General features: G+C 44.3%; 1 protein-coding gene across 5 annotated transcripts in view; it reads left to right on the top strand.

The window, feature by feature from the left end:
* Positions 1 to 646: 646 nt before the first annotated feature.
* LOC115201395 (putative sodium-coupled neutral amino acid transporter 10) overlaps positions 647 to 18,390 on the top strand; it is a 28,028-nt gene continuing 10,284 nt past the window's right edge. For 2 of the 5 annotated variants that reach the window (XM_029764985.1, XM_029764984.1), the window contains exons 1-9: positions 649 to 860; positions 1,060 to 1,331; positions 1,665 to 1,828; positions 1,973 to 2,066; positions 5,758 to 5,901; positions 8,213 to 8,337; positions 16,929 to 17,031; positions 17,212 to 17,394; positions 17,515 to 17,626. In XM_029764985.1, the coding sequence (XP_029620845.1) occupies positions 1,236 to 1,331; positions 1,665 to 1,828; positions 1,973 to 2,066; positions 5,758 to 5,901; positions 8,213 to 8,337; positions 16,929 to 17,031; positions 17,212 to 17,394; positions 17,515 to 17,626 (1,021 nt within the window). In that variant the 5' untranslated portion in view covers positions 649 to 860; positions 1,060 to 1,235. Of the gene's footprint in view, positions 861 to 1,059; positions 1,332 to 1,664; positions 1,829 to 1,972; positions 2,067 to 5,757; positions 5,902 to 6,599; positions 6,725 to 8,212; positions 8,338 to 16,928; positions 17,032 to 17,211; positions 17,395 to 17,514; positions 17,627 to 18,390 lie in introns of all 5 variants that reach the window. The other 3 variants (XM_029764983.1, XM_029764981.1, XM_029764982.1) reach the window with 3 other exon arrangements.

The following is an 18,390-nucleotide window of genomic DNA, read 5'->3' on the forward strand; positions in this document are numbered from 1 at the left end:
TCCCTTCTCAAAGTCAGGAGTCGAGAAACTTCACTATTTTCCACAAAAGTACGTAATGCCACGATTCCAAAGCTATACGTTATTATAGAGAATGGGTTAGTTATCTTACATCTCGGAAAAGATTTGTAATGTTGTACTCCTTGTTCCCGAATTTCATGCTAATGTTGGGTTTCTAAGCAAGCGCCCAATTGACGCCTATTGCCTCTTTGAAGGAGAACTCGCCTTGTCCCAAAGTAGCCCAGAATGCATCGTGCGACGCATGGACAACTTACACAATGGGCGTTAATACGATTTTAAAGGACTTTCCCATGTCATCAAAAGTATCTCTTGGTATAATAAGAGCCAGATGCATTGGTAATAAACTGCACAGCTCTAACAAAGAACAAATCAGAGAAAATAGGAATCGTTGTGAGTGCGGGACTCCTCGATTGTACAGCAGAGGCATTACAAGGAATCCTGTCGATGAATGTTCCTTCCACACAGGCACCTGGAGTGGGGTGGGGATTTGGGGGATTTATTTTGTTTGTATTGTATATGACGTTGGTATTTTTATTTTTCGTTCAGTACCCGTACAGTAGGTGGCGGCAATACACCAATAGGTGTAGTCTGCCATAAAACCTTAAAGACGAAGAAGAGTAAGAGCCACATTCATACTTCCTGTTTACACATTCAGGAAATAGTGATTTCCGTAGCTTTTGTAGTTGTTTATCTCATGGTCAATATGAAAATAAAACTTTATCGCTTTATGTGATGGATATACATTGATAACGGTCTATTTTAACCAAGTGGACCAGAGTAGACGAGTCACCGATGATACACATAAGCTTCAACATCAAGGGAATCGAATACTGTAAGGTTAGGTGTGTGTTGAACAAAGTTTTTGCAACAACAAAAGCTCGATTTCCTTTCAGCTGTCAATTTTTCCTTTTGAACGTGCATGCACGATGCAGATAAACGTATTTTATTTCGTGACATGAAATATATATAGCTACATGTATTTTAGTTGAATGATCTAGTTTGCCTGTCGGTATGTTTTTGTTTCTCTTGCTATCCTACTAGCGCCACGTCACATAACTCTGGAAAAGGATACGCTTTGGAAAAAGCAGAATCAGACGGATTCAACTACTGTCATCATCGTTACTTGGACCAAATAACGGCCGCCACTTTACCGTGGTCATTTCTCTACGTAGTGTTGAACGTTTTTTTGTGTGGTGAAGAAAAACGAACCATTCAAAATGACGGCGGCGGCTTCAAACTGGGGTTTGATCATGAACGTGGTCAACAGCATCGTTGGAGTGAGCGTTCTGACCATGCCGTTCTGTTTCAAACAGGTACGGTTTCCGCTATCTTACACCGGTCACACGATTATTCCATTGCAGAGGTAGTTTATCTTATCGTGTGTAGCGACTTTGAACTCACGATCAGCTACTAGTGTGATGGCAGTTAATGAGTGAACATTTGTTCCGTGTTTACCTTTCCACGCGCCTTAACAGGTGCATTATGCAGGCTGTGCACCTCATGCTTTATGCTGATCTTGACATCTTTGTACCGAATTGCAGTTTTAGGCCCCCATCATGCCCCTGTCAATATGAAATGTGTATGACAGAGTTTCCATATTTGCAGTTTTGAAATAACCCTCTCTGTCTCTGCTTCTCTTGCTCTAGTGTGGGATAGTGCTGGGGACTTTGTTGCTGTTCTTCTGTTCGTGGATGACCCACCAGTCGTGTATGTTTCTGGTCCACACGGCTAACAGCACCAAACGCAGGACCTATGCTGGCCTAGCTTTCCATGCCTATGGCAAACCAGGCAAAACACTGGTGGAGACCAGGTATGTGTCCTTTCCTTTGAGAGCCAATACTGTTGTGATGTATATCTTGTGACTTTAGAGCCTTGATCAAATGCTAATATCTGAATGTCTCTCCCTCTTCCTCCCTCTCTCTTGGTCTCTCTCCCTCTCGCTCTTCCTCTACAGTATGATAGGTCTGATGTTGGGGACCTGTATTGCCTTCTATGTCGTCATCGCTGACCTGGGCTCTAATTTCTTCGCCCAGTTGTTGGGCCTACCGGTAGGAGTCATGAGTTTTGAATTACAGAGCAATCAGAGAATACAATAGAGAATACAATCTGGGCTGCATGATTTGGACAAAATATCCAAGTGCACATTTTTTGGGCCAGATATTGCGATTATGAATTGAGATTTTTAAAAGCGTGGTAATTCCATCAGCCATGGTTAATACAAGTGTCTGGGTAGAGAACATCACTTCTAAAATGAGATCATATGAATTAATACATACCGTGCTAACTGAATAAAAAACAAATTAAACAAATATTTTCCAATATTGTTATACATATGATGGCAAATAGGATTATTACACCTACATATTAACTGATGGAATAGAAAGCTTATGATTGTGTAATTATGTATAAGTAGGCCCAATCATTGTTATAATTTAAATGAAGTCAAATTGCTTTAAAAACATCTAACACATAGCCTACTGATTGCAAGGTGCAGCCTGTGACCAAAACATTGGAGTCTGGTCCAGTCATCAACGCGATGGCCTTTACCGCGTTTGGTCCAGTCATCAACGCGATGGCCTTTACCGCGTTTGGTCCAGTCATCAACGCGATGGCCTTTACCGCGTTTGGTCCAGTCATCAACGCGATGGCCTTTACCGCGTTTGGTCCAGTCATCAACGCAATGGCCTTTACCGCGTTTGGTCCAGTCATAAACGCGATGGCCTTTACCTCGTTTGGTCCAGTCATCAACGCGATGGCCTTTACCGCGTTTGGTCCAGTCATCAACGCGATGGCCTTTACTGCGTTTGGTCCAGTCATCAACGCGATGGCCTTTACCGCGTTTGGTCCAGTCATCAACGCGATGGCCTTTACCGCGTTTGGTCCAGTCAACAACGCGATGGCCTTTACTGCGTTTGGTCCAGTCATCAACGTGATGGCCTTTACTGCGTTTGGTCCAGTCATCAACGCGATGGCCTTTACCGCGTTTGGTCCAGTCATCAACGTGATGGCCTTTACCTCGTTTGGTCCAGTCAACAACGCGATGGCCTTTACTGCGTTTGGTCCAGTCAACAACGCGATGGCCTTTACCGCGTTTGCGCCGTTATTGTAATTCAGACTTGCTGCTCCTCATTCAGGCCCCGGGTGACTAAAGCTTCTCTCAACCCCAGAGTGATGTTTTCTCATGTGTGATCTCTGGGGAAGAAGCTTACGATGTTTGCAAGCACCGACCTTTCAGTTGGAACTACTCATCAAGTGGAGTTTTTAAAGGAATGTAGGGCTAGGTTGTAAACAACGTGTGAACTCTGTTTCAACTTCGCCCTTAATTTTGTTATATAGTGTTGGCATGGCGACTTGGGAGAAAAATGTGAGAAATGCAGTCTTTTAGCTCCTGTCCAGCTTTTTTTTAATAATCTTCTTGAAGCCGTCTACAGTTACATGCACACAATAATATGATTATTGTGAATAGTCATATTTAAACATTTAGGTTATTTGCAAGAATACTGATTTCCCTAATGATCCTGTTTACATGGATACATCTGAAATCAGGGTAGCCTATTTGATTCTGAGTTCGGACATGTAAAGTTTCTATATGAAAACAATTTAGAAGATTAATGCATTCAGTTTTTCTTGGTTTTAATGTTCATGCGTCACATGCACAAAAGAAGAAGGAAGCTTGTGCTTTTAATTGGTGTACGCTTACTTTGAGTATGATTTACGCAGATTAAGATACACAGAGTAAGGTGTTTACGTGTCTAATGCCATACTCGGCCTAGTGCCATAATCAGTTTAATATAGAATTACTAGTGTGCATGTAAGTGTAGATATGAGTCATGTCTTTGGCTATATGATAGATGGGTGACAGCCTCTGTGATTTCTGTGTCTGCGGGTTGTGTTTTCGTAGGGTGTTACACTTGAAAATGCATTAGCAACCAATGCCTGCTTAACGTACACTGCATTCGGAAAGTATTCAGATCCCTTGACTTTTTTCACATTTTGTTACGTTGGTCTTATTCTAAAATGGATTAAATATTGTTTTCCTCATCAATCTACGCACAATACCCCATAATGACAAAGCGAAAACAGGTTTTTAGACATTATTGCTAATTTTATAAATGTTTTATAAATACCTTATTTACATAAGTATTCAGACCCTTTGCTATGAGACTCAAAATTGAGATCAGGTGCATCCTTTTTCCATTGATCAACCTTGAGATGTTTCTTCAACATGATTGGAGTAAATTATTTTTATTGGACGTGATTTGGAAAGGCACATATCTGTCTATATAGTTGACAGTGCATGTCAGCACATAAACCTAGCCATGAGGTCAAAGGAATTGTCCGTAGAGCTCCGAGACACGGTTGTGTCGAGGCACAGATCTGGGGAAGTGTACATGTCTGCAGCATTGAAGGTGCCCAAGAACACAGTGGCCTCCAACATTCTTAAATGGAAGAAGTTTGGAACCACCAAGACTCTTCCTGGAACTGGTCGCCCGACCAAACTGAGCAATCGGGGTAGAAGGGCCTTGGTCAGGGAGGTGACCAAGAACCCGATGGTCACTCTGATAGAGCTCCAGAGTTCCTCTGTGGAGATGGGAGAACCTTCCAGAAGGACAACCATTTCTGCAGCACTCCACCAATCAGGCCTTTATGGTAGAGTGGCCAGATTGTAGCCACTCCTCAGTAAAAGGCACATGACAGCCCACTTGGAGTTTGCCAAAAGGCACCTTAAGGACTTTTCGAACATGAGAAACAAGATTCTCTGGCTTGATGAAACCTAGATTGAACTCTTTGGCCTGAATGCTAAGCATCACGTCTGGAGGAAACCTGGCTCCATCCCTACAGTGAAGCATGGTTGTGGCAGCAGCATGCTGTGGATGTTTTTCAGCGGCAGGGACTGGGAGACTTGTCAGGATCGAGGGAAAGATGAATGGAGTAAAGTACGGAGAGATCCTTGATGAAAACCTGCTCCAGAGCACTCAGGACCTCAGACTGGAGCAAAGGTTCACCTTCCAACAGGACAACGACCCTAAGCACACAGCCAAGCCAACGCAGGAGTAGCGGTTGGACAAGTATCTGAATGTCCTTGAGTGGCCCTGCCAGAACCCGGACTTGAACCCGATCAAACATCTCTGGAGAGACCTGAAAATAGCTGTGCAGCGACACTCCCCATCCAACCTGACAGCTTGAGAGGATTTGTAGAGAAGAATGGGAGAAACTCCTTAAATGCAGTTGTTCCAAGCTTGTAGCATCATACCCAAGAAGACTCTAGGATGTAATCACTGCCAAAGGTGCTTCAACAAAGTACAGAGTAAAGGGTCTGAATACTTGTGTAAATGTGATATTTCATATTTTTTTATTTTTTATAAATTTGCTAACATTTCTAAAAACCTGTTTTTGCTTTGTCGATATGGGGTATTGTGTGTAGATTGATGAGGGGGGGAAACAATTTTATCCATTTTAGAATGAGGCTGTAATGTAAGAATGTGGAAAAAGTCAAGGGGTCTGAATACTTTCAGAATGCACTGTGGGTAGCTGGCTATGGCTCAGTCTTCATAAAATAGGGGTTGGTTCTTCTTCAAGTGATTGAATAAATCTGTCGTGTTGCCTCTTGTTGTCTCCACAACTCAAAGGTACTTTTTGCACAACACTTGGTTTCCTTGTACTATTGCTGATTTGTTTGAACTGATTGTTTGTGTGATATGATTGGTTAGAGATTGTGTCCTTTTTCACCCTCCACAGGTGTCATTTGGTTTCCGCGTGCTGCTGCTGATCACGGTGTCTCTGTTCATCGTTCTGCCTCTCAGTCTGCAGAGGAACATGATGTCATCTATCCAGTCCTTCTCTGCCATGGCCCTCATGTTCTACACGTTCTTCATGTTCACGGTGAGACCGCAACCACACGGGGAGGGGAAGGGGTACAGGGCTGCCTGCAGCAGGTGTAAGAGGGCCATACTCAGATGGGTAAAATGTTAAGAGTTTTGCTAATATACATTTTACTCGATAGGTTTTTACAAAGAACTATCATGATGATATGTGTTAAGTTTCTAATTCCTGTTTCACACTGTTAGAATCATGGCTGTTGACACTGTGACTCCCTTGCCTTTTCTTTGACCCTATTGTGAAATGTATTGATGTTGGGAGTATTGTTGTGATTGTTGTTGATGTTATTGTCGATGGCTCTGTATTTCTGTAGTATTTGCACTGCTTACACAGTTAGCCTTTAGCACTGCTACTGTAGTATAGTGTAGCCTCTTTGTGCTATCCTGTGCTCTGCCCCAACCTCCTGTAGTAAAACCATGACATCTTTACTGAACACCACTGTGAGTTGGAGTACTGTCGTGTCTGGGATTAGACCCAGTCCTGGCCCTGACCTCCACCCACCTTGGTCCAGACCACTAACCCTCTAACTGATGTATCTCCCTTCCTCTTCTACTTCTTTCTCTATCACTGCCGTTCCTGACCCCCCCCACCCCCTTCCTTTCTGACACCTCCTTTACGATTCTCTCTACCTTCCTCTCCCTTGTGATTGTTTCTCTCCTCTCCTGTGTTGCTGCTGACTGCTGTCTGGCTGGCTGCTGTAGATAGTCATGTCTTCTCTGCGTTACGGCCTGATCTCAGGCTCCTGGTTCGAGCGTATACACCTGTGGCGGGTCAGGGGCGTCATACAGTGCCTGCCCATTATCGCCACCACCTTCTGCTGTCACCCGTAAGTAACCTTGGAAACAATCATTGAACTCCGACCTGGGGGAAGGTATCAACTCCGACGCTAAGGGGATAAAATTCAATCCTCGACCCACCTACCACCTCCCAAAACTAATAGCATCCTCCCTCTCAATCTCCAATCCTCGCATTTCCATTTCCTCTCCCCTCTTCAAATTCATGTTTGTCTTTAGGTTGTTTGTGTGTCTATGGTTTGGAGGCAAGGGGGTGCACAATTATTGATTGCTCAACCCCTGCCCCCCCAAACCAAACTGCCATCCTCTGATGTGGCGGATGCTCATGGAGCTCTCTTTCTCTGGTCCTCTGGAGCTGGATATGGGAATCAACTACAGACAGTTAATGCCGTACCGATCAAAACATCTGCCCCTCAGAAATATTTATTTATTTTCTTGATCAGTCTTTAAATTCTGCATTTTAGTTGGTTGGGCTGCATGAAATGGGCAAAAAATGTAATTGCTATTTTTGTACCAAATATTGCTATTTTACTTGCGATTATTGATCAAAATACTTGGTTAAACTGTTGGAATCATAGAAAATGAATAATGATTTTAATTTTATGGTTGGAATACAGTGGGCACTTGGAATGCAGTTTTTTTTCGCATGACAACAAATGAAAAGTAAGGGAGGAGATGTTTGTGACAGCAGGAACCAAAGTGTTGGTCAGTCTTTCCCATGGGACCCTAATTAGATTTAAATGGATAGGTACATTCATACAAAGATTTTACAATATTCTTCACCATTTCCTCTCTGATTAAGAACAAGCTGTCTCTCATTAATAACAAGTGGATTAGCATTAGGGGCTAACAGGAAACCTTTAGGCATATTTGCAGTTTCCTAAGGCCGACTAAGAGCAAGTTACACAAACAAATAGTATAATATAGAAAATATGTGGATTTATATTAAGAAGTAAGGTGGAAAGTTGCATTGTTCTTGTTTGGGAAAAATCTGTTGACTGCATGCTGTTTGGTCAATGCATGCAGAGTGAATCTGGAGCACGAGAAACTGCCTGGTTGAGTGACGGAGCGGAGAGAACTCTGTCAACTCGGGCAATAAATCCAAAGTAAAAATACAGGCCTTACAGATGGCTGTTTCAAAATATCGCAGCCTCTTGTCGAATGGATATTGCGCATGTCAATATCACAATTTAGATTACCATTCAATGAAATATGCAGCCCTACTAGTTGGGAATTGAGCATGTGTAAATCTTTAACAGGTTCGAGAGGATGATTTCTGATATCGTCACAGCCTTATTTGGGCAGGAGGAGACTTTTTTTTATCAACATGGCATATTCTGTCTCATTTTTTAAATGTTGTGTTCAAATTCATTTTCTCCGGTTCCTCCCCTCTTCATTCTTTCACTCATGATCTGACAGGCCTTCAGAATGGGCTTCTCTCCTCCTCTTCAACCCTCCTGTTCTTCTTTTGGTTCAAGCCATAACTCCCCCCTGCTCTCCCCCCTCCCTCCCTCCCTCAGATGGTGCTGTCCTCATTCAAACACGGGCTACTCAGTGGCTTTTGGCTGGGGCGGGTCAGTTTGGTGCGCTGGGACGGTGTCTTTCGCTGCCTCCCTATCTGTGGCATGGCCTTCGCCTGTCAGTCGTAAGTACCTCCCAGTCCCTTCCCGCCCCTCCTGCGCAGTCCCTGAAAGGGTGATAGGATATGGGTTGTGTTCATTAGGCACAAAAAGAAGTCCGAGACACTTTATAAAAAAAAAAAAAACATAAAAATAATCTAAACTTGTCCAATAAGTTTTCAAAAGTTTCCTGTTTCGTGCCTATTGAACATGACCAGGATGTAGAGTCTAGAGACAGAAATAGAATGGGTAGAATGGACATTATAGTTCATGTGGTCTTTCTTTCATGCTGCTCCTAATATGTTGTAAATGTGCTATTGTTGCATGTAGAACACTGATAAATATACTGAATGGAGCATGACTACCAGCATTCATAAAGACAACACAAAGGCTATAGGGTTAGTCTGCAAAATGACGGATGGAGAGTTAGGGGCTGGGGATGTTTGTAGGGGGAGTTTGCTGTTTCACTTTCACGGCTTCACACTTAACCAATCGGCTACTTCATTCCCTGTTCTATCGCCAGGTACTTCTACTTCTAGACGCAGTCGCCTGCTGTAGTTGTATCTGTCTAACAAAAGTGCATCATGTTGTTTCGGTGTGGGTTTTTTAATGTGTTGCCAGGAACTGCATTCTAGCCCTGGGAAAATATGTTATTTATCACAACAGCACTGCTTGCATACCGGCTGTTGAAGCCTGGAGACGAGATGTTGATTGGAGATCTTGAGGAGTAAAGAGTAGGATCTACAATGTAACTAGCGAGAGATGGACCAAGAGAGCATTTTCTTCCTCTACATTTGACATTTGAGTCATTTAGGAGACGCTCTTATACAGAGTGACTTACAGTTTGTGCATTCATCTTAAAATAGCTAGATCGGACAACCGAAAGGCAATCATTTGTTGTATTCATTTGGGGGGTAGGGGTGGTGCGAGGCAGGGTGCTTTGGGATTATTTAAGATACTCTTTGAAGAGGTAGGGTTTCAGATTGTTTTCTGAAGATGGGCAGGGACTCAGCGGGAAGCCAGGACAGAGAAGAGCTACTCTACTGTAGGGGTGGGAGGGCTAAGAGACCAGAGGTGGCAAAACAGAGTACTCGGGTTGGGGTGTAGGGTTTGAGCCTAGCCTGAAGGTAGCTGCTCCATAGGCAAGTACGATGGTCTTGTAGTGGATGCGAGCTTTGACCTGAAACCAGTGGAGTGTGCTGAGGAGCGGTGTGACATGAGAGAACTTGGGAAGGTTGAACACCAAGTGGGCTGCAGTGTTCCGGATAAGTTTCAGGGGTTTGATGGCATAAGCGGAGAACCCAGCCAACAGCGAGTTGCAGTAGTCCAGACAGGAGAGGACAAGTCTAGGATACGGACCTGCGCCACTTCCTGTGTGAGGTAGGGTCGTACTCTACGGATGTTGTAGAGCATGAACCTGCAGGATTGAGTCACTGCTTTGCTGTTTGCAGAGAATGACATGGTGTTGTTCAGGGCCACGCCAAGGTTCATTGCACTCTGGGAGGTGGACACGTGGAGTTGTCAACCGTGATGGAGAGGTCTTTGAACAAGCAGGCCTTCCCCGGGAGGAAGAGCAGCTCCTTCTTTTTGAGCTTGAGGTGGTGGGCCGTCATCCCAGCTGAGATATCTGCGTTTCGCTACCTGGGTGTCAGTAGGGGGGGAAGTTGAAAAGTAGTTGAGTTTCATCCGCATACAAATGATGGGCGAGACCATGTGAGGATATGACAGAGCCGAGTGACTTGGTATATAGAGAGAAGAGACGGCCTAGAACCGAGCCCTGTGAGAGAACGTGGTGCAGACAAAGATCCTCTTCACCTGATAGGAGCGGTGTGTCAGCTAGGATGCGATCCAAGAGTGTGCAGAACCTGAGACACCCAGTCCTGACAGTGTCGAAAGGCAGTGGATAGATCTAGGAGGATGAGAACAGAGAGAGTCAGCTTTGGCAGTGCAGAGAGCCTCCGTGACACAGGAGAGTAGTCTCAGTTGAATGACCCGTCTTGAAGCCTGACTGGTTAGGGTCAAGAAGATCGTTCTGAGAGAGCTGGTGAGAGAGTTGGTCAGAGTGTTTTGGGATGAAAAGAAACAAGGGATACCGGTAGGTCGTTTTTGACGGCAGAGGGGTTGAGTGTTGGTTTCTTAAGGAGGGGAGCGAACATTTTGAAGTCAGAGGGGTTGAGTGTTGGTTTCTTAAGGAGGGGAGTGAACATTTTGAAGTCAGAGGGGACAAGCCAAATCAAATGTTATTTGTTACATGTTTCGTATAACAACAGGTGTAGACTAACAGTTAAATCGTTACAGGCCCTTCCCAACAATGCAGAGAGAAAGAAAATAGAGAAATAATAGAGAAGTAATAATAAATACACAATGAATAACAATAACTTGGCAATATACTAGGACTGACCCCAATTATTCGACTGGTCGATTGTTTGGTCGATAGGCTGTTGGTCGATCCAAGATTTTCTTTAGTCGAGCAGAGGCAAATATAAACACTACCGTTCAAAAGTTTGGGGTCACATAGAAATGTCCTTGTTTTTGAAAGAAAAGCACATTTTCGTCCATTAAAATAACATCAAATTGATCAGAAATACAGTGTAGACATTGTTAATGTTGTAAATGACTATTGTAGTTGGAAACGGCAGATAATATATATTTTTAATGTAATATCTACATAGGCATACAAAGGCCCATTATCAGCAACCATCACTCCTGTGTTCCGATGGCACGTTGTGTTGGCTAATCCAAGTTTATCATTTTAAAAGGCTAATTGATCATTAGAAAACCCTTTTGCAATTATGTTAGCACAGCTGAAAACTGTTGTTCTGATTAAAGAAGCAATAAAACTGGCCTTAGACTAGTTGAGTATCTGGAGCATCAGCATTTGTGGGTTTGATTACAGGCTCAAAATGTCTAGAAACAAAGACCTTTCTTATGAAACCCGTCAGTCTATTCTTGTTCTGAGAAATTAATGCTATTCCATGCGAGAAATTGCCAAGAAACTGAAGATCTCGTACAACGCTGTGTCCTACTCCCTTCACAGAACAGCGCAAACTGGCTCTAACCAGAATAGAAAATGGACTGGGAGGCCCCAGTGCACAACTGAGCAAGAGGACAAGTACATTAGTGTCTAGTTTGAGAAACAGACGCCTCACAAGTCCACAACTGGCAGCTTCATTAAATAGTACCCGCAAAACACCAGGCTCAACGTCAACAGTGAAGAGGCGACTCTGGGATGCTGGCCTTCTAGGCAGAGTTGCAAAGAAGAAGCCATATCTCAGACTGGCCAATAAAAATAAAAGATTAAGATGGGCAAAAGAACACAGACACTGGACAGAGGAACTCTTCCTAGAAGGCCAGCATCCCGGAGTTGCCTCTTCACTGTTGATGCGCACCTGGTTACGCATAGAATAAGGCCTATAGGCTACCTGGCCTGCTTGCAAATGTAGGCATATAAAATGGGCCCATTTGGGGGTCTGATAGTATTTCTGATTGGCTTACATTTTACATTTTAGTAATTTTTTATTGGCTTATTAATGCACCACCACTAATGAGCTGTGGAGCTTCTCAAAATAATGTTTTCATCACCTCAAACAGCAAGTTAACAAAGTTTTTACACTCTGAGGGCCCAGAATTGTATACAATGTTACAAGGAGCTTCAGGCCAGACCCAAATTAATAGTTGATACAATGTTTCAAGGTTATTGCAGACAGGCTATGTGTAGCCAATGCGATTTATAGGATATTTATTTTTATCAGGATATTTTCTACCTGCAGGCTGCAATGTTTTTATTTGTTGGCTTTATAGGCTATTTTTACATAGTTTATCATTTTAGATTTGGATAGAATTTTGGTTAACCATATGACAGTGATTTTAAGATACGAATACGTTATTATAAACGAAAGGAAACTGTCCTACGAAAATGTTCAATGAAAACCATAACTGGCACACAGATCGGTAGACATGGTAAGATAAATTGCCATTCCACGTGAGAAAGGTTGCCGACTCCTTGTTTAGCCTGTTACCGTCAACTTCAGGAGAGTAACGGCAGAATCTGCGAAAGCCAGTAGGAGCAGGAAGAGGATGGTTGGGACAGGTTCATTTTCCCCCCTTCTTGTTATCTTGATCTCTGACTCCCTCTTGAGTCATTTGTGTCTTATTTCATCAAACAGTGAGCTTAAAGCATCAGGCATGCGCAATGCATATATAGTTGACCATTCGCAATGCCAAGCGTCGGCTGGAGTGGTGTAAAGCTTGACGCAATTGGACTGTGGAGCAGTGGAAATGCGTTCTCTGGAGTGATGAATCATGCTTCACCATCTGGCAAGTCCGATGGATGAATCTGGGTTTGACGGATGCCAGGAGAATGCTACTTGCCCGAATGCATAATGCCAACTACAAAGTTTGGTGTAGGAGAATTAATGTTCTGGGGCTGTTTTTCATTTTAGACGATTCTGTTTTAGCAACAGTTTGGGAAAAGCCCTTTCCTGTTTCAGCATGACAATGGCCCTGTGCACAAAGCAAGAGCCATACAGAAATGCTTTGTCAAGATCGGTGTAGAAAAACTTGACTGGCCTGCACAGAGCCCTGACCTCAACCCCATCAAACACCTTTGGGATGATTTGGAATGCCGACTGCGAGCCAGGCCTAATTGCCCAACATCAGTGCCTGACCTCACTAATGCTCTTGTGGCTGAGTGGAAGCAAGGCCCTGCAGCAATGTTCCAACATCTAGTGGAAAGCCTTCCCAGAAGAGTTTAGGCTGTTATAGCAGCAAAGGGGAGACCAAGTCATATTAATGCTCATGATTTTGGAATGAGATGTTCGATGAGTAGGTGTCTACATACTTTTGGTCATGTAGTGTACATGGGGTACAAGTACCGAGTCGATGTGCAGGGGTACGAGGTAATTGAGGTAGATATGTACATATAACCTATGAATAAAGTGACTATGCAACGTGATAGGTATTAAACAGTAGCAGCAGTGTATGTGATGAGTCCAAAAAAAAGTTTTGAAAAAAGGGTCAATTCAGATAGTTTGGGTAGCTCTTTGGTTAACTATTTAACTAACAATTTACCCGTTTTATTTCTTGAGAGTAGATGCTGTTCAGGGTCCTATTGGTTCCAGACTTGGTGCATTGGTTCCGCTTGCCATGCGGTAGCAGAGAGAAGAGCCTATGAGAATTTCTTTGTGCCTTCCTCTGACACCGCCTGGTATAGAGGTCCTTGATGGCAGGGAGCTCGGCCCCAGTGATGTACTGGGCCGTACGCACTACCCTCTGTAGCGCCTTGCGGCCCGATGCCAAGCAGTTGCCATAGCATGTGTTGATGCAGCCAGTTAAGATGCTCTCAATGGTGCAGCTGTAGAACTTTTTGAGGATCTGACTGCCAAACCTTTTCAGCCTCTTGAGAGGAAAGAGGCATTGTCGTTCCCTCTTCACGTCTTTGTTTTGGTGTGTTTGGCCCATGATAGATCCTTAGAAAGTGGATACTGAGGAACTTGAAGCTCTCGACCCGCTCCACTACAGCCCCATCGATGTGCTCGGCCCGCCAGTGTTCAGGGATGGGGGAAGTGAGGAATGGGAGGAGGTCTCCGGAGATGGTCTAGAGAAGGGAGGGGGAATGGGGTCAAGCAGGCAGGTTGTCGGGTGGCCAGACCTCACAGGATTTCATTTGGAGATAGAGGGGAGAAAGAGGTCAAGATGTAGGGTAGTTCTGTGTGAGTGGGATCAGCGGTATCAGTAGGCTGAGTGAATGAGGAGCGTATGTTGTCAACCTTCTTTTCAAAGTGGTTGGCAAAGTCGTCCGCAGAGGGAGATGGGTGGAGGATTAAGGAGGGGGGAGAAGGTGTAAGAGTTTCCTAGGGGTTGAGGTAGAAGCTTGAAATTTAGAGTGATAGAAAGTGGCTTTAGCAGTGGATACAGAGAGAAGATAGACAGGAGGGAGTGAAAGGATGATAGGTTCTCCAATAGTTTAGCTTCCTCCATGCCCGCAGTCCTGTTCTGTAAGCTCGCAATGAGTCACTCAGCGACGGGGCAGGAGGGAAGGGCCGAGCCGGCTGGGAGGAAAGGGGATTGTGCGAGTCATAGGATGCAGAAGGAGAGGAGAGTAGAGTCGAAGAGGCAGAATCAGGAGGGAGGATTTAGCAGAAGGGGGAGATGATAGGATTGAAGAGGAGGGAGAAGATTGCAACGGCGCACAACCATCTGGGTAGGGGCTGAGTGGGTAGGGTTGGAGGAAATGGAGACCGAAAAGGAAACAAATTAGTGATCAGAGACCTGGAGGGTGGTTGCAGTGAGATTAGTAGACAAAAAGCCTCTAGTAAAGATGTCAAGCCTATTTCCTGCCTTATGAGTGGGATGGGACTGGGAAAGAGAGGTCAAAAGAGGCAAGGAGGGGAAAGAAAGAGGTGGAAAGAAATTAATTTAAGGCAGACGTTGGAAGGTTGAAGTCACCCAGTATGAAGAGCGGTGAGCCATGTTCAGGAAATTAGCTTATCAAGGTGTCAAGTTCATTGAGGAACTCTCTAAAGGCACCTGGTGGACCATAGATGACAACAATGTTAAGCTTCAGTGGACAAGTGACAGTAACAGCATGGAATTCAACAGCATAATCTACCCATCCCTCCCTCTATCCAATCCCTCCATCTTCACCTCCATCTGCATGTTCTGTCGCTGCCTCCTCTCTTCTGTCATTGTCATGGTGCCTGGGATGAAAGGGGAAGGGAGGGAAAGGTTTTGGGTGGGTGGTGGGGTTAGGGGTGTGTTTGGGGTTGGACTGGGTTGTGTGTTGGGATTTTGGGGTTGACTTTGGTACATATGCTGACGGTTTGCATGTATGAAGTGTCTTAAGGGAGTTTGATGTGAGTTTTTTGGAGGTGATTGGGTAAGGTTTACTGGGTGAGGTTTTTTTGAGAGGCTGACTGGTGCTGAGACTGGAACAAGAATAATTATCCCACTGAGGTAACAATACTCGTGTGTGTGTGTGTGTGTGTGTGTGTGTGTGTGTGTGTGTGTGTGTGTGTGTGTGTGTGTGTGTACACGCACGCACGGGCCTGTCCTTGTGTGTGTGTGTGTGTGTGTGTGTGTGTACACACACTAGCGGTGATGAATGTTATTTGGCAGGGCCCTCTGTTGGCCAGTGGTCAGACAGCGAGCGGAGCGCTGCTCGACTCCATGCTGCTTCAGCCAAACCACTAATCAGACCAATGGACGGCTGCCATCTAATGTATTCACACACTGATTAAACAGCTTTCAACACATACGCTTTTTATTACCTTTTATTAAAGCTGTTTACGTTCATTTATAACATGACTTAATATCACCATTAACCAGGCCAAGACTACAGTTCTGAAACTGTGCAGTCATAGAATAGACAAACACTAATGAAAATGTCCCTCTGTGATATTGCCGTGGAGTCAAACAAACGAGATAAGCAATGTCTGTCCCTCTACCCACACATGCTAGAGTGTTAGTTTCAGTTTGACGTCAAGAAGTATTTCAAATAAATAGGTATTGAACACTGTTTTACAGACCGTATAAACCGAATAAGAAAACATACATTGTACTAACATTGGACTATTTTACAGATGGTGTAAACTATAAATAGAATGAAGAAACATTGGAATGAGGGATACTGAGAGAATGTACAGTACTCTACAGGTTTGAGATGTAGTTCCAGTAAGCTGTTTTATTTGAGCTCAGCTGTAAGTTGGAATAGTTCCTGAGTTTAAACAGGCGTCAAAGAAAAGCACCGTGGGACAGTGCTGCACACCCATAAAAAACAGAGAAAGAGGGCGTGAATGAAAGGGAGAGAATGCGGTAGAGAGGTACGGTAACTGTATGCTCTCTCTTTCTCTCTTTTTCCCCACACACACACACACACAAAAGTGAGTGCAAAAAGACAGCCAAGAAAGGTTATAATGCTCTAACCCTAGTCTATCACTAGCTGTTATATAGAAGGCCTGTAAATTCCCCTTTTAATGTGCTGCTGGCCTGTTCTTTTACAGTGCTGCTTGATGACAGACAGCCGGTTCTGTCGCTTCTTTGTTTCTGAGAGATAATAACCAGCACTTTACTGCACCCCTCCCTGACTGACAGACAGCCTCAGTCACTCTCATTCTCACACACACACATACACGTGTGCATGGCATCGCACGAAACGCACACATGCACACACGGTGTCGCACACACTGCGGAAACCACAACTGCCTTTTTGTGAAATGGGCTGTTTTTCTCTCCCTGAGGTCTGTATACCATGTGTGTTCATCTAATATGATACCAATGCTGATCCTCGCTGTTCAATCTCACCATCTATAATGAGTAGAGATCTAGACCGTCAGATAAACCTTTTTACCCTCTCATGACCAATTTGCCTCGACCAATGTCTTATTCTTTGATTCAAATATACAAATTTGATTTTGATCTTTAAAAACCCCAAAACATTGAATTATCTCCAGTTAATGTTGACAGCTGTTGCATCTTCAGTCTCCTCTCTCTAGACTACAAAGTTTGTACTAAAACTTTAGCTTTTTCTAGTAGAGCACAAAGTTTGCCCTGAAATTTGCCCTGTCTAGTCCTGTCTGATGTGGCAGCTGTAGTTTGTGCGCTGGTTGTTTGTTTACAGGCAGGTGTTGCCTACCTACGACAGTCTGGACGAGCCTTCCATCAAACGCATGAGCACCATCTTCACCACCTCCCTCAACGTCGTCACCACCTTCTACATCACGGTGAGTGGGGCACGCTGATGTCACTTCCTGTCTCGATGTCTTCACCGCATAGTACATTGTTCTATCCTGCATGATGGTTTAGGTGTGTATGTGTGTGCGTGACTTTTGAATTTATCACTTTGATATTCCCCTCTTCCCTCCTTCCTTCCTCTATTCCTTCCCTCGTCTCCTCCTCTCTAGGTGGGCTTCTTTGGTTACGTCAGTTTCACGGACGACATAGCCGGTAACGTTCTGATGAACTTCCCTTCTAACCTGGTGACAGAGATGATCCGGGTGGGCTTCATGATGTCAGTGGCGGTGGGCTTCCCCATGATGATACTGCCCTGTAGACAGGCCATCAACACCATGCTGTTCGAACAACAGGTGACTTTATACACAAATACAGGTTAACACACACAGTAAATAGTGATAAGATATTATCATTCCCTAAACAGAAGAGCTTTACTGTAGAATACTGTTATAATGAATCTTTTTGTCCCTCAGCAGAAGGACGGGACGTTTGCTGCAGGGGGGTACATGCCTCCACTTCGTTTTAAGATGATCACCCTCGCCATCGTCTTCGGAACCATGCTGGGAGGCATCCTCATCCCCAATGGTGTGTGTTTGTATGTGCGTGTGGTGCAGGCGGGCATTTACGTGTGTGTATTCATATGTGTGTTCACGTGTGTGTCTGTGTGTGTGTGTTCACCTATGTGTGTGTCCAGTTGTGTGTGTGTGTGTGTGTGTGTGTGTGTGTGTGTGTGTGTGTGTGTGTGTGTGTGTGTGTGTGTGTGTGTGTGTGTGTGTGTGTGTGTGTGTGTGTGTGTGTGTGTGTGTGCGCGACTGTTCTGTGTGATCTTATGTTTGTGTCCACGTGTGTGTGTGTGCGCGCGACTGTTCTGTGTGTTCTTATGTTTGTATGTCCGCAGGCCTTTAAGATGCATGTGTTATTTTATGTGTGTGTTGTAACTCAAGCTTTTTACGACGTGTTTGAATATGAGTTTATGACTCAGTGACTGTCACACTCTAACACACTCCTTAAATCACACCTCTACTTTTATCTCCTCTGGACGAACAGACAGGAAGATAGCGCTATTATTCTCCCTTCCTCACACACACACACACACCCCCTCTGGCTCATAGACCCCCACAGCGGAGCATTTGTTCTTTAGCGGTCTCCGTTAGTTGTCTGTGTGCTGTAATAATGATCTAGATGTGAAGGTTGGGGTGAGTTTGAATGTTTTATTCATCTTGTGTGGTAAGGCTATTTGTTAGGGTTGTGTTTGGGTAGGGGCACACACACACACTGCTGTGTTTGGCTGGGGTGTGTGTATCTAATCAGGCTAATAGAGAGGAAGGGGGAGGAGGGACTCCAGGGGG

Source organism: Salmo trutta, chromosome 10 (genome assembly GCF_901001165.1).
Source record: "Salmo trutta chromosome 10, fSalTru1.1, whole genome shotgun sequence".
Classification (NCBI taxonomy): Eukaryota; Metazoa; Chordata; class Actinopteri; order Salmoniformes; family Salmonidae; genus Salmo; species Salmo trutta.